Source organism: Gobio gobio, assembly GCF_949357685.1.
Source record: "Gobio gobio genome assembly, chromosome: 24".
Lineage (NCBI taxonomy): Eukaryota > Metazoa > Chordata > Actinopteri > Cypriniformes > Gobionidae > Gobio > Gobio gobio.
The window spans coordinates 1,091,753-1,106,378 of NC_137120.1; the positions used below are offsets into that span (position 1 = coordinate 1,091,753).

General features: G+C 42.7%; 1 protein-coding gene across 1 annotated transcript in view; it reads left to right on the forward strand.

Moving 5' to 3' along the window:
* The window catches only part of nuak2 (NUAK family, SNF1-like kinase, 2), a 27,717-nt gene extending 16,745 nt beyond the window's left edge, over positions 1 to 10,972 (forward strand). The window contains exons 4-6 of the mRNA XM_079807776.1: positions 5,871 to 5,936; positions 7,659 to 7,911; positions 8,986 to 10,972. Of these exons, the coding sequence (XP_079663902.1) occupies positions 5,871 to 5,936; positions 7,659 to 7,911; positions 8,986 to 9,926 (1,260 nt within the window). The 3' untranslated portion in view covers positions 9,927 to 10,972. The remainder of the gene's footprint in view (positions 1 to 5,870; positions 5,937 to 7,658; positions 7,912 to 8,985) is intronic.
* Positions 10,973 to 14,626: the final 3,654 nt, after the last annotated feature.

Consider the following 14,626-nt stretch of genomic DNA (forward strand, 5'->3'; position numbering starts at 1 on the left):
AGAGATGCTCTCAAGGCCACTAAACACAGAGATGCTCTCAAGACCACTAAACACAGAGATGCTCTCAAGACCACTAAACACAGAGATGCTCTCAAGACCACTAAACACAGAGATACTCTCAAGGCCACTAAACACAGAGATGCTCTCAAGGCCACTAAACGCAGAGATGCTCTCAAGGCCACTAAACGCAGAGATGCTCTCAAGACCACTAAACACAGAGATACTCTCAAGACCACTAAACACAGAGATACTCTCAAGGCCACTAAACACAGAGATGCTCTCAAGACCACTAAACGCAGAGATGCTCTCAAGGCCACTAAACGCAGAGATGCTCTCAAGGCCACTAAACACAGAGATACTCTCAAGGCCACTAAACGCAGAGATGCTCTCAAGGCCACTAAACACAGAGATACTCTCAAGACCACTAAACGCAGAGATGCTCTCAAGGCCACTAAACACAGAGATACTCTCAAGGCCACTAAACACAGAGATACTCTCAAGGCCACTAAACACAGAGATACTCTCAAGGCCACTAAACACAGAGATACTCTCAAGGCCACTAAACACAGAGATACTCTCAAGGCCACTAAACACAGAGATACTCTCAAGGCCACTAAACACAGAGATACTCTCAAGGCCACTAAACGCAGAGATGCTCTCAAGGCCACTAAACACAGAGATACTCTCAAGACCACTAAACACAGAGATGCTCTCAAGGCCACTAAACACAGAGATACTCTCAAGACCACTAAACACAGAGATGCTCTCAAGGCCACTAAACACAGAGATGCTCTCAAGGGCACTAAACACAGAGATGCTCTCAAGGCCACTAAACACAGAGATACTCTCAAGACCACTAAACACAGAGATACTCTCAAGGCCACTAAACACAGAGATGCTCTCAAGGCCACTAAACACAGAGATACTCTCAAGGCCACTAAACACAGAGATGCTCTCAAGACCACTAAACACAGAGATGCTCTCAAGACCACTAAACACAGAGATACTCTCAAGGCCACTAAACACAGAGATGCTCTCAAGGCCACTAAACACAGAGATACTCTCAAGGCCACTAAACACAGAGATGCTCTCAAGACCACTAAACACAGAGATGCTCTCAAGACCACTAAACACAGAGATGCTCTCAAGACCACTAAACACAGAGATGCTCTCAAGACCACTAAACGCAGAGATGCTCTCAAGGCCACTAAACGCAGAGATGCTCTCAAGGCCACTAAACACAGAGATGCTCTCAAGGCCACTAAACACAGAGATGCTCTCAAGACCACTAAACAAAGAGATGCTCTCAAGACCACTAAACGCAGAGATGCTCTCAAGGCCACTAAACGCAGAGATGCTCTCAAGACCACTAAACGCAGAGATGCTCTCAAGGCCACTAAACACAGAGATGCTCTCAAGGCCACTAAACACAGAGATGCTCTCAAGGCCACTAAACACAGAGATACTCTCAAGGCCACTAAACACAGAGATGCTCTCAAGGGCACTAAACACAGAGATACTCTCAAGGCCACTAAACGCAGAGATGCTCTCAAGGCCACTAAACACAGAGATGCTCTCAAGGCCACTAAACGCAGAGATACTCTCAAGACCACTAAACACAGAGATGCTCTCAAGGCCACTAAACACAGAGATGCTCTCAAGGCCACTAAACACAGAGATGCTCTCAAGACCACTAAACACAGAGATGCTCTCAAGACCACTAAACACAGAGATGCTCTCAAGGCCACTAAACACAGAGATGCTCTCAAGGCTAAACTGAAACTGTAGGAACAGCGCCATCATAAGCTCGCTAATGAGAAATGACATGTCGCTTTTAAGCTGCTCAACTATTTACACCTTAGAACGTTTGTCAGCCAATCAGATTCAAGCATTCAACAGCCCTGTAGTATAACTGAAAATAAGAAATGCCTTGGCAACTGGCTGAAAGAAAATACGTTTATCAATATTATATTTCAAGGTGCGAACATGTTTTTATGGTTTAGTTTTAGTTAACTATAATAATTCCGGTATTGTCATTTTTCTAGTAGTAATTTAAAAGGCAGTAAATAAAATATTTTCATTTAGTTTGATTTCAGCTTAAGTTATTTAATAGTATAACAGATATCAGTCATAATAATAATATTCTGAGGTGTATTTTAAACGTGTTGCACGGGCAGCTTTAGGGTTTCAGGAACGCGTCCGGCTAACAAATATCTGTGAAACCAAAGGTCGGAAAGACTAAATATTAGTCAGACGTCATGTGAACATTTCTCATAGTCTGGAAAAGTACCCAGAAGGCTGTTGTGCGCTGAGGAGGGGTCGGACAGAGACCCAGCAGGACTGTGACAGTGAAAGGATTGCATAACACGCATTAGCGTCCGCATGGCTGAGCAGCGTCTGAACAGATCCGCTGGGCTTCAGACAGACGTTCACGCTTGCACACGCTAATGCAGGAACACCCAGCACCAAACCCAACAACAGCGTCGCACGCAACCTTTGGACACACACACACACACTCCGGTTCTCTCGCCGTTAACGTTCCTCCAGTAACACGAGCATTCGTTCAAAGGGATCTGCTCTTTAATAATGTTCTCAAAACCGTAGCACAAAAACATAAGTGTGGACCACACAACCAGTCATAAGGGTCACTTTATGTCATCTGAAAGCTAATCTGTCCACTGATGTGTGGTTTGTCAGGACAATATTTGAAAATCTGGAATCTGAGGGTGCAAAAATATCTAAATATTGAGAAAATTTAAAGTTGGTGCTCTTCGTTTAGGGGTTGCATTGATTGTCATAAGTGACCGGACACCTAAGAATTTAACTTCCTCCACCCCAGTAAAACCAATGCAATTCATTTTTCTTCAATAATATTTTTTCTTTTTAATTTAGAATTTTGAGATGATTTGATTTATATTTATGCAATAATTATGGTCTATTTTTGCCATTGAAAATTATCCCAAAAAGGTTTTTTTGTAAAAAAAAAAATTAATTATTGTATTTCAGGTTAATCTTAGTATTTTTGTCCTGTTTCTAGTTCAAACATCAAAAAATTCTTACATTAAGAAGCATTTACTAGACAAACAAAAGTAATTGTCTTGTTTTGGGGGAAGTAACAAAAAATTAAGTGAGTTTTTGCTTAAAATAAGCAAAATAATCGCGTTAAGTTATTTTCCCCTGTAACAAAACAATTACTTTTGCTTGTCTAGTAAATGCTTCTTAATGTAAGAATTTTTAGATGTTTGAACTAGAAACAAGACAAAAATACTAAATATTAAAGCATGTTTTGCAGTGAATACATCGTTCATGGAATGTTTTTTTCGGAAACATTTCAATTTTTTTATTTCAAAAGTCGTTTACCATTATGTTTAAACATTAGATTGCATAACCGAGAAAACCCTGTGTTCAGAGAACATTGAGAAATAACTTGAATGAAACTTAAATGATGTTTTCGTCCGCTGGCTGCTTAAATCTCAGTTTAAACAGTGTTTGCATGCGAGACGTCCCGTTTGAGGCGGTGGGAGTGTTTTTGTTGCGATGTTAAATGAGGTGAAGGGACGCGGTTCGGCCTCCCGCAGAGAAACACAATCATGCATGACTGGCATCCACACACACACACACACACACACACACACACCCGGCGGCCGTTACTGACCGGCAGATAACAGAGCTGATAACACTCGTCTTTTACTAACTTGTCATTGTTTGGAAATGTTGGCATAGGTCAGGAGGGGAAGATTTTGGAAAAGTGTTTAAGAACGAAACTGTTGCTCAGGAAAGTCCCTCAAACACCAGGAAACCCGTCGAAGTTTCTCATTTAATAAGTAATAACACACATTGATTTTATGACACAACAGCCTCATGTGATAAAGCACAGCAACAGCCGTGTAAGATACCAGTGAACATGCAGAACTAATGCTCATTAGAGCAGAACTCAGCTGTGTTTTACAGCATATCATGTGACCTTGTCAAAAGTCTCGTTTCTAAGGCACTACTGAGTACAGATCACAGTAAATCAATCGCTACCTAAGTGCAGTACCTGACACACATCTGGTGATATAGACACGCGTGTGTGTGTGAATATTAACCCATTTATGCCCAGTGCCAACAAACACATTTATTATCTATAAAAGTCGAAGAACATTCGATGCAAACTCAAAAAAGCTGAATCTCGCTTATAATCTTTTGAATATGAAAACAAATAAAGTGTTAAAGTGGTGGAATACAGTGTATCACAAAGTTACAATAAAATAAATATGTATACCAAATATAACAAAATAATCCCATAGTATTCAATGGCTGACTGTAGTAGGTGATGTCATATAATGTAAACGACATTACTGAATTTCCACATTATAATGGAATCATAAGCTATAGTCATAAGAAGAACCGGTTAGAATGAAACGCATCCACACTGGATGAAGGATCCTCAATATTTTGGCCCTTGCAAGACATAATATCATAAAATATGATATTTTTCCCAATCGAATTAAGGTGTGTACAGTATCGATGTCAGTTAAAGGGTTAATAAGTTATGTTTTATGAAAGCAAAAAGCACTAAAGACCAAATTCCTTGATTTATGAACCTGTAAACACAGCACATTTGCCCATTATATGAGCACTTACAAGTCTTTCGCTTGGACTTTTGACTAAGTACACAACAAACTATAGATCTCGTGTGAGATTTGTTTCGTTTGGATGATTCGAGAGACCTTCACGATTATGTAGATATGTATATGTCAACAATAAATACTGAAAATGGCCTTTCTTTGGAACGGTTTGCCTCGCGATGCTTCCTGGAAGTAGTGGAGGAAGTTGGCAGCGTGACAGGAAGGAAGTTAATAGCCCTTTTTTTCCTCTTGAAATCCGTTATTTGGTTGTTTGCGTGCGTGTCATTGAGATATAAAACATGGATAATATCTAGACAAATACTTACAAAAGGAAAATGAAAACTACACACTGCTTACGATGGGCTTCAATGGGTTAAAGCGCAAAAACACTGTTTAAATATGAATCCTGCGCATCTGTGTGCGAATGAGTGGAGCAGACGAGCGGTTAATTTACCACACACTAGGGCTGTAACGATTTGACCAAAAATAAAGACCTCGATTCATTGAACATTTTACCTCGATTACGATTTTTTTTTTTGCCCTCATAAGGTTTTTGAGTAAGTTCTTGATACGGTTTTTACTGTAAATATTTTCTACTATTAAAGGTGGAATTGTTTTTTTAAATGAGAAAATGTTAAAATACTTGAAGGAAACGGTTCTCTTTCAGCAGTTCTTGTCTATGGGGCAGATTTCTGTCTGTTGTACATAAATTAGCACAGTAGGCCTACATTACATTTATCTGAATGCATTAATGAGAGAGTGATTGTGTGTGTGAATTACTCTTACCGTCTCTATTCATTATGAAGCTGTGGTTTGTACTTACTTCAAAGGTATTCAAATATATGCCTTTAACAGTTGAGTTTAAGCTACTTTAGTGACTTAACTTCAGTCATAGGACAGTGTTGACGCTGCGTTTCTGCTGCTCTCGGTGTGTGATCTTAATCACGATGTGTGTAAGCTAGATCTGAGTGTTCGCGTGTCACAATATATCAGGCATTAGTTCAACATAACACATCTGATGGTCTAAAATCGCTTCAATGTTCAACTGGCAGGCCTTAAAACACATACAAATGGCAAAGCTTTGTGAGGACGCAGGTGAAAGAGTCATGAACGCGTGAACTTCATCTCCAGAGCCGCTCAGAGTCACTTCACTGAGTTAGATTTGAGAAATGCCACTCAATAACACTTTCTGCAGTCATTGACGTAAACATCCCTAAAGTACGTTTAAGACTAAAGAAGTGTCCGTTTCTTTGCCAACAGAACGGGATTGTTCATCGTGACCTGAAGTTGGAGAACATCTTGCTGGACGACAGTGGCAATATCAAGGTAAGTTCAGGACAGAAGGAGTTTTTCGGAGTTAAGAAGAAGCACTTCTGTGTGACTAGAGGAGTGACGGCACACACACCTGACGGTTCGGGACGGACGGGAGAAATATAACAGTGCTTTATTAACCCTCTGGGGCTCTTCGCTCATTTCTGACCCACATTTTTTTCAATAAAAAATGTTACAAATCATAGCTTCATCGGAATGCTCCGAAACTTGGTGACTTTATTGGTACTTGGTATAAGAACACCCAAAACAATTGGGGACAGGATTTGAAAAGTGGGAAATTAGTTTTTTTGTGCATACAATCTACAAATCAGCCAGGATGCAGAAAAAAGGACTCAACAGTGAAGATCTCTAAAACACCAAGAGTGCAAAACAGACAAAAAAACTCACACACACACAAAAACACAATTAGCTTTTGGAATGGCATGCGTTAATTTGTGTGTGCGTGTGTGTTTTTGTGTGTATAAGGGCGTTTTCACACTGAGAGTCCGCACCAAGGTCCGATCCGAAAGTTCATGTTTTGATACATTTGATACTTTCGGTTAGTTTTGGTTTGGTTTCTCATTGCCATCATGTGAGCGCACTAAAGAACTGCACATGACACACGCGTGTCCACTCGTCTTCATCATGTGAGCGCACTAAAGAACTGCACATGACACACGCGTGTCCACTCGTCTTCATCATGTGTTCGGCATCTGGACTGTGATTGGTTTGTAAACAGACGTGCATCTTTGACTAGAGTGAATGAACGGACTCATATCGCCGCCACTATTGAACAGTGGCATTGCTGGACTATTTTCTTTTCGTTACGTTTAAAAGTGGACATTTCAAGCTTTATATTCACATATTTCTCATGTTTGTGAGACGAGTATCTGCTGAGTTTCAGTTTATTGTTCATGTGTAAAGCATGTGATCGCTCCCACCATTATTGTCTGCTGTAGACTATTTGCTTCTTATTTATTAAATCCAGGCAATTATCTGATTAAACGTTGATTAAAATTAAGATAAAATTTATACGAAACGAAATTCACCTTAAAGAAAGGCTTTCTACGCAAAATCATACAAAATGTATTTCAAAATCATTTCTGACCTTCTGTCCTCTGACATATTGCGCATCTTTTTACTTTTCATAATCAATGTAGCGGAGATGAAGTTTAGAAATAACATTATAATATTAAAACATAAACAGGAACTTCCTGTAAATGCTCTGAGAGTCTGAACCGAACAGAAAATGCTTTCACACTAGAAACGAACCGAAGCTTTGTTCAGTTTGATCCGGAGCGAGACTGCCTGTTTTCTCAGGACCAAATGTCGTCTGTTTGGTCTGGACCGGGGTCAGGGGAGGTTTTTTTGTCTGTTTTGCACTCTTGATGTTTTAGAGATCTTCACTGTTGAGTCCTTTTTTTCTGCATCCTGGCTGATTTGTAGATTGTATGCACAAAAAAACCTAAATTTCCTATGGGGGTCATTTTTGACCCGAAGGTCCCGAGTGTGACCCATAAATGAAGAACCCCCGAGGGTTAAACCGTGTTTGCTGGACACTGTGTCTGAAACTGAACGTCTCTTAAAGATAATGCTGTGTTACACCCCTAACACACACGGATCTCGGGTGGGAATCATAGAAACGCTATCTCTGATGCTTCTGCTTTCCCTGGCCATAAACAGCCAATCGAAACGAGATAAGGGCATGTCCTCTGAGACGCTGTTTGTGTTCTCCAGATCGCCGACTTCGGCTTGTCGAACCTGTACCAGAGGGACCGGTTCCTGCAGACGTTCTGCGGCAGTCCCCTGTACGCGTCTCCGGAGATCGTGAACGGCCGGCCGTACCGCGGGCCCGAGGTGGACAGCTGGTCTCTGGGCGTCCTGCTCTACACACTCATTCACGGAGCCATGCCTTTTGACGGACAGAACCACAAGAACCTGGTCCAGCAGATCAGCAGCGGAAACTACCGCAAACCCACCAAACCCTCAGGTGAGGCTCCTGTGCTTCAGTCGCTCTACACTCAAAGCGGACGCGGAACGGGTTTACGATGTGTGGCGAAGGCTTATCTCTTCCTATCCCAGTCGTGTTGACCTTAGCAGCCTCGTAAAGTTGAGCGGATCTGGGACTGTGAAGTTCACACACACACACAGCACTGATCTACAGCAGGTCTGGGGTCAGTGGAGCCAGCTGTGTTTGATTGGGTGTGTCCCCGTTCCCGTGCGATCTCATTGGTAGTCCGCATGCCATATTGTTTAATATCGTTTGCACAGGTACATAAAGCTTTGAAGCTGCACATCGCTTGACACGCCCGCATCACACTGCCCACTCTCACTTCCACACAATCACTTCATGAAGTGCCAAATGAAGAAGAGCTGCACGATTCAGGGGAAATATCAATGATTATTCTGGTGAAATATCAGGGGTTTTACAGACGAGGCAGCTCTAGTTTTACACACAGCACTGTACATTACATTAATATGACTGAATATATTTGAAAATCAATTATTTAAAGTGTGAATCTGAGCTATCAAAATTTAGACCCTTAATGTCATCATTTCGACCCTTAATGTCATAATTTCGACTCTGTCATAATTTCAACCCTTAATGTCATCATTTCGACTGTTAATGTCATCATTTCGACCCCTAAAGTCATCATTTCGACCCCTAAAGTCATCATTTCGACCCCTAAAGTCATCATTTCGACTGTTAATGTCATAATTACGACCCTTAATGTCATCATTTCGACTGTTAATGTCATAATTTCGACCCTTAATGTCATAATTTCGACCCTTAATGTCATAATTCCGACTGTTAATGTCATAATTTCGACCCTTAATGTCATAATTCCGTCTGTTAATGTCATAATTTCGACTGTTAATGTCATAATTCCGACTGTTGATGTCATAATTTCGACTGTTAATGTCATAATTCCGACTGTTAATGTCATTATTTCTACTCTTAATGTCATAATTTCGAGTGATCCTAAAGACCTTTATTAGCCGGTTCAGGTGTGTTTAACTGGGCTCTGTGCTCTCCAATGCTAATCCTCTTTGTCGCCCCCAGACGCGTGTGGTTTGATCCGCTGGATGCTGATGGTGAACCCTGAGCGTAGAGCTACACTGGATGAGATTGCGGGTCACTGGTGGCTCAACTGGGGCTATCAGCTCCCCCTACAGGCTCAGAGCGAGACTGCAGCCGCCCCTCAGGGCCCGGCGTGTCAAACGACCCGCATCGCGGACTGGCTGCGCCGCACCTCCCGCCCTCTTCTGGAGAACAGCTCTAAGATGCGATGCTTGTTGCGTACGGCCGGGGGCGAGCCGGTCCAGCGCCAGCGCTCCATACGCCGGTCGCGCAAGGAGAACAACGTCTCGCAGACCATGCAGGACGCCCCGTCTAAAGGCATCCTGAAGAAGCGGGGCAACCTGAAGCAGAAAGTGCCCAGCGACTCGCCCCTGGAGGCGCCGCCCGTCCCGCCTCCGCCGCCTAAAGGCATCCTGAAGAAGCCTTCGGAAGGCGAGTCGGGCTATTACTCCTCATCCCCGGAGAGCTCCAGCTCCGGACAGACTCTCGGGAACCCGTCCCCGCCGCAGCTCCGCAAGGGCATCCTCAAACGCCACGGGAAGTTTTCCGGAGGCCTGCAGGAATTCGGCTCGCTGGACCATCTTTCGCCCGCCTCACCCGCGGGGGGGGGCAGATCCTGGCCGAGCGGAGCCATCAGCGAGGACAGCATCCTGTCCTCCGAGTCTTTCGACAGACTGGACCTGCCCGACCGCGAGACTCCCGCCGCCCCGATGGAGCGTCCCGCAGGCGGCCGGAGGATGCGAGGATGCGTGTCCGCCGACAACCTCCTGGACCTGAGGGAGGACCGGCCGGGGTCTCGGCTCCAGGGACGCTGGGAAATGGACTGCTACCGCGCGGGAGTCTCCGATAGCGTGTTCTCGATCTCGGACTGTGAAAACGTCACTCAGATTTACAAGCTAGCCTTGGGAGCGACTGCAAGCTGAGATGAGCCTCTGGACTAGGACATGCATTTCATGCCAAGGCAACAACACTTTTAATGATGTTGATCTGACAAAAGTGCCTTTTATTGCGTTTAATATTGAACAACTAGCGCGTTATTTCTTTGAGACTTTAATGTCTAGTCAGAAAGTACCAAAGATCTGTTTGTGTTAAAGGTGAATGTGGTGGTAGATTACAAAAATGTGCAAGAAAACGCAAGATGGTTCCCGCCAATAAGTGCGTTTTACAGCCGTTAGCGGCTCAGAGTTCATGAGAACGATTGCCTGACTTTATGGAGTCCAGACTTCATGTTTGAATTGTGCAGATAGGGGTTTATTGGGACGGTAAAGAATAAGATCAGACGTCTGGGGTAATGAGGAAACGGTGGGAATGATATCTCAGTGTTTGTAAGAGTCCTTTAGTCGCTCTTCGCAGGGGTTTCAGGAGTTTTTCTTCTGTTTGGTGTCATATTTGTTTGAGTTTCTGCATGCTAACTTGCCAAAGTGCCTGATTTATCTGCCCTGTGTCTCTGAATCAGTGGACCAATAAAACAGCACAGATGAAGGTGACTGTGGTCTTTGGGACTGTGTCCAGCTCACGTTCATACTCTAGAGTGATGATGATGGTGAATCTGAAGGGGCGTGTGTTTATATGGCCATTACTTCAATTAAAATACTAACTAATACACTTCAGATTAGTTTAGTTTAATTTGGCGTACTAAACACTGAAGAACTAATATAAACATTTAAAAACACAGCTAAATAATTTAAACTTTGTCTGAAATGTCCCTGAAACCAGAAAATGCTCAAATGAAAAACTAGCTCACATGAACACAATATAATTTTTCATATCTTAATCAAATGATTAAACCTGCCAGATTTATTTTACCCCAGCATACAGACAAAAGGATCTTACATAAAGTAAATGTTTTGCTTCTAAACCCCCTCTGCTAATTATTATGTAAAAGTACTGATTACTTGAAACTGTAATTATTTATCATGGTAGTGTTTGTTAATTTATGCTGATTTTAATTAAAAACGGTGAATTTGGGACACCTGGTTAATTGTCATAAAGGTAGCCAAAATAGGCTTAATTTTATAAATGTGTGTGTGTGTGTGTGGGGGGGGGGGGGTAGGTTTAGGGGCAGGGGGATAAAATATACAGTTTATACAGTATAAAAACCATTATGTCTATGGAAAGTCCCCATAAAACATGAAAACCCTGTGTGTGTGTGTGTGTGTGTGTGTGTGTGTGTGTGAGAGACTGACGAGAGTGTGTGTGTGTGAGACTGACCTGGTCAGTGTTTGCAGTAAACCAGCATTCACATCCTCATCTATGCTTTTATTTTCACACATATGAAGTTTGAAATTGAGAAGTCAATGAATCACGTGTGTGTGTTTGACACGGCACTAAAGCCTAGCGTGACCTCTGACCACACGAGGTCATGGGTGAGAGCGGCTGGAGGTCACGGCAGGACGTCCTGACCCTGGAGCTCAGCTGGAGACGGCAGCGTCAGGGCGATCGTCTCCTCCAGAGCCGAGAAACACGAGCGCAGAGACTCCTGGAACACACACACACACACACACACACACACACACACACACACACACACACACACACACACACACACACACACACACACACACACACACACACACACACACACACACACACACACACACACACACACACACACACACACACACACACACACACACACACACACACACACACACACACACACACACACACACACACACACACACACACACACACACACACACACACACACACACACACACACACACACACACACACACACACACACACACACACACACACACACACACACACACACACACACACACACACACACACACACACACACACACACACACACACACACACACACACACACACACACACACACACACACACACACACACACACACACACACACACACACACACACACACACACACACACACACACACACACACACACACACACACACACACACACACACACACACACACACACACACACACACACACACACACACACACACACACACACACACACACACACACACACACACACACACACACACACACACACACACACACACACACACACACACACACACACACACACACACACACACACACAAAGTCAGTATGAGGACATACAAAGATCAACTTATGACACACTAACTCACTATTTAAACACTTCATCAAAATTATGACTTGGTATGTCATAAATGTTATACTTTTGATTTTTGTGACATTTTTGTCCTAATTTCATCTTTTTCTATAATATGTTAAAGGCTGGTGTGCAGACGTGTGGCTCAATATTACACAAATGATGTCTTACTGAAATATGGAGAAAACCCATGAGAGACCTGCGTTATTTAAAAAATCCATTACATATTTGGACAATGGGCGGCGCCATTTTGTTTGCGTTCCAGGTTGATGATGTAGGTGAATCAATAGTTTTGTAATTGCATTTAAAACACACTCACTCACACACACACACACACTCACACACACGCTCGATCAGCTGTGATGTTCTACATGAGGGTTGTTCTACTCGTTTGATGAGTGACAGTGATTAGTGAGTGATGTGACGACTGCTGCACTCGTGATAGGCCGCAGGTTCACTGACAGAGAGAAGATGGCGCCGGCGCCGCCCATTGTCCAAATAACGCAGGTCTCTCATGGGTTTTCTCCATATTTCAGAAAGAGACATCATTTATGTAATATTGAGCCACACGTCTGCACACCAGCGGAGCCCTTTAACTTTATTTGTCCAGTTTTTTGTTATAATTATGAATGAATTTTGATTTATGTCAATTATGACTTTTTTTATGCACGTCATAACTTCGACTGTTTGTCATAAATTCGACTCTTAATGTCATAATTTCGAGTCTTTTTCATAATATCGACTGTTAATGTCAATTTTGAGTCTTTGTCATAATTTCTACGCTTAATGTCATAATTTCGAGTCTTTGTCATAATTTCGAGTCTTTGTCATAATTTCGACTCTTAATGTCATAATTTCGAGTCTTTGTCATAATTTCGACTCTTAATGTCATAATTTCGAGTCTTTGTCATAATTTCGACTCTTAATGTCATAATTTCGAGTCTTTGTCATAATTTCGACTGTTAATGTCATAATTTCGAGTCTTTGTCATAATTTCGAGTCTTAATGTCATAATTTCGACTGTTAATGTCATAATTTTGAGTCTTTGTCAAGACTTCAGTCGATTTTTTTTCCTGGTTCTTGACGGACAAACCAATTTGTCAGATGTCCTTATATACATATATGTCTTGCCACTATTGGGCAAACAGGTCTTATCCTTAATTATTACAATTAGCCTGAATCATTTGTAAGCTAGATTTATGCCTATTTTTTCACATCTTCGTGGCACACCACAATGATTTCCGTCATCTCATGTGTTAATATTTTTTTAGTGTAACAATTTATGATTTGCAAAAATAACTGTTGCATCTGTGTAGATTACATGAGCAAAGTGTATGCGCGTTGTGCACGCTATACATTATGGTCAAGCATGCGCCCTTAAAATAGCATAATGAACAACGCGCAACGCGCCACTGACTTTAGACTAGGTTTTTTCTGGTCAGTGGCGCAATTGTTTAATGGAACAGCAAAATAGCACCAGGGATTGTTTGCGCCGGAACACGCCTCCTTTTTTGCGCTGAACCGCCCAGGGAGCGCAAGTTCATTCACTAGTTTAGCGACGTGCTTCTGTGGAGGGAAAAGCGCGCTTTGCGCGGGTGCAAAATAGGAATGACACATGCGTCGCTGTACAAAGTCAATTGCGCTGGGTGCAAGATAGGGCCCTTAATGTCATAATTTCGAGTCTTTTTGTCATAATTTCGAGTCTTTTTGTCATATTTTCGACTCTTAATGTCATAATTTCGAGTCTTTTTGTCATAATTTCGACTGTTAATGTCATAATTTCGACTCTTTGTCATAATTTCGCCGGTTAATGTCCTAATGTCCTGCATGTCTCTGGTCTCTGCTGTGTTTTGTCCTAATGTCCTGCATGTCTCTGGTCTCTGCTGTGTTTTGTCCTAATGTCCTGCATGTCTCTGGTCTCTGCTGTGTTTTGTCCTAATGTCCTGCATGTCTCTGGTCTCTGCTGTGGTGTGTCCTAATGTCCTGCATGTCTCTGGTCTCTGCTGTGTTTTGTCCTAATGTCCTGCATGTCTCTGGTCTCTGCTGTGGTGTGTCCTAATGTCCTGCATGTCTCTGGTCTCTGCTGTGTTTTGTCCTAATGTCCTGCATGTCTCTGGTCTCTGCTGTGTTTTGTCCTAATGTCCTGCATGTCTCTGCTGTGTTTTGTCCTAATGTCCTGCATGTCTCTGGTCTCTGCTGTGGTGTGTCCTAATGTCCTGCATGTCTCTGGTCTCTGCTGTGTTTTGTCCTAATGTCCTGCATGTCTCTGGTCTCTGCTGTGGTGTGTCCTAATGTCCTGCATGTCTCTGGTCTCTGCTGTGTTTTGTCCTAATGTCCTGCATGTCTCTGCTGTGTTTTGTCCTAATGTCCTGCATGTCTCTGGTCTCTGCTGTGTTTTGTCCTAATGTCCTGCATGTCTCTGCTGTGTTTTGTCCTAATGTCCTGCATGTCTCTGGTCTCTGCTGTGTTTTGTCCTAATGTCCTGCATGTCTCTGGTCTCTGC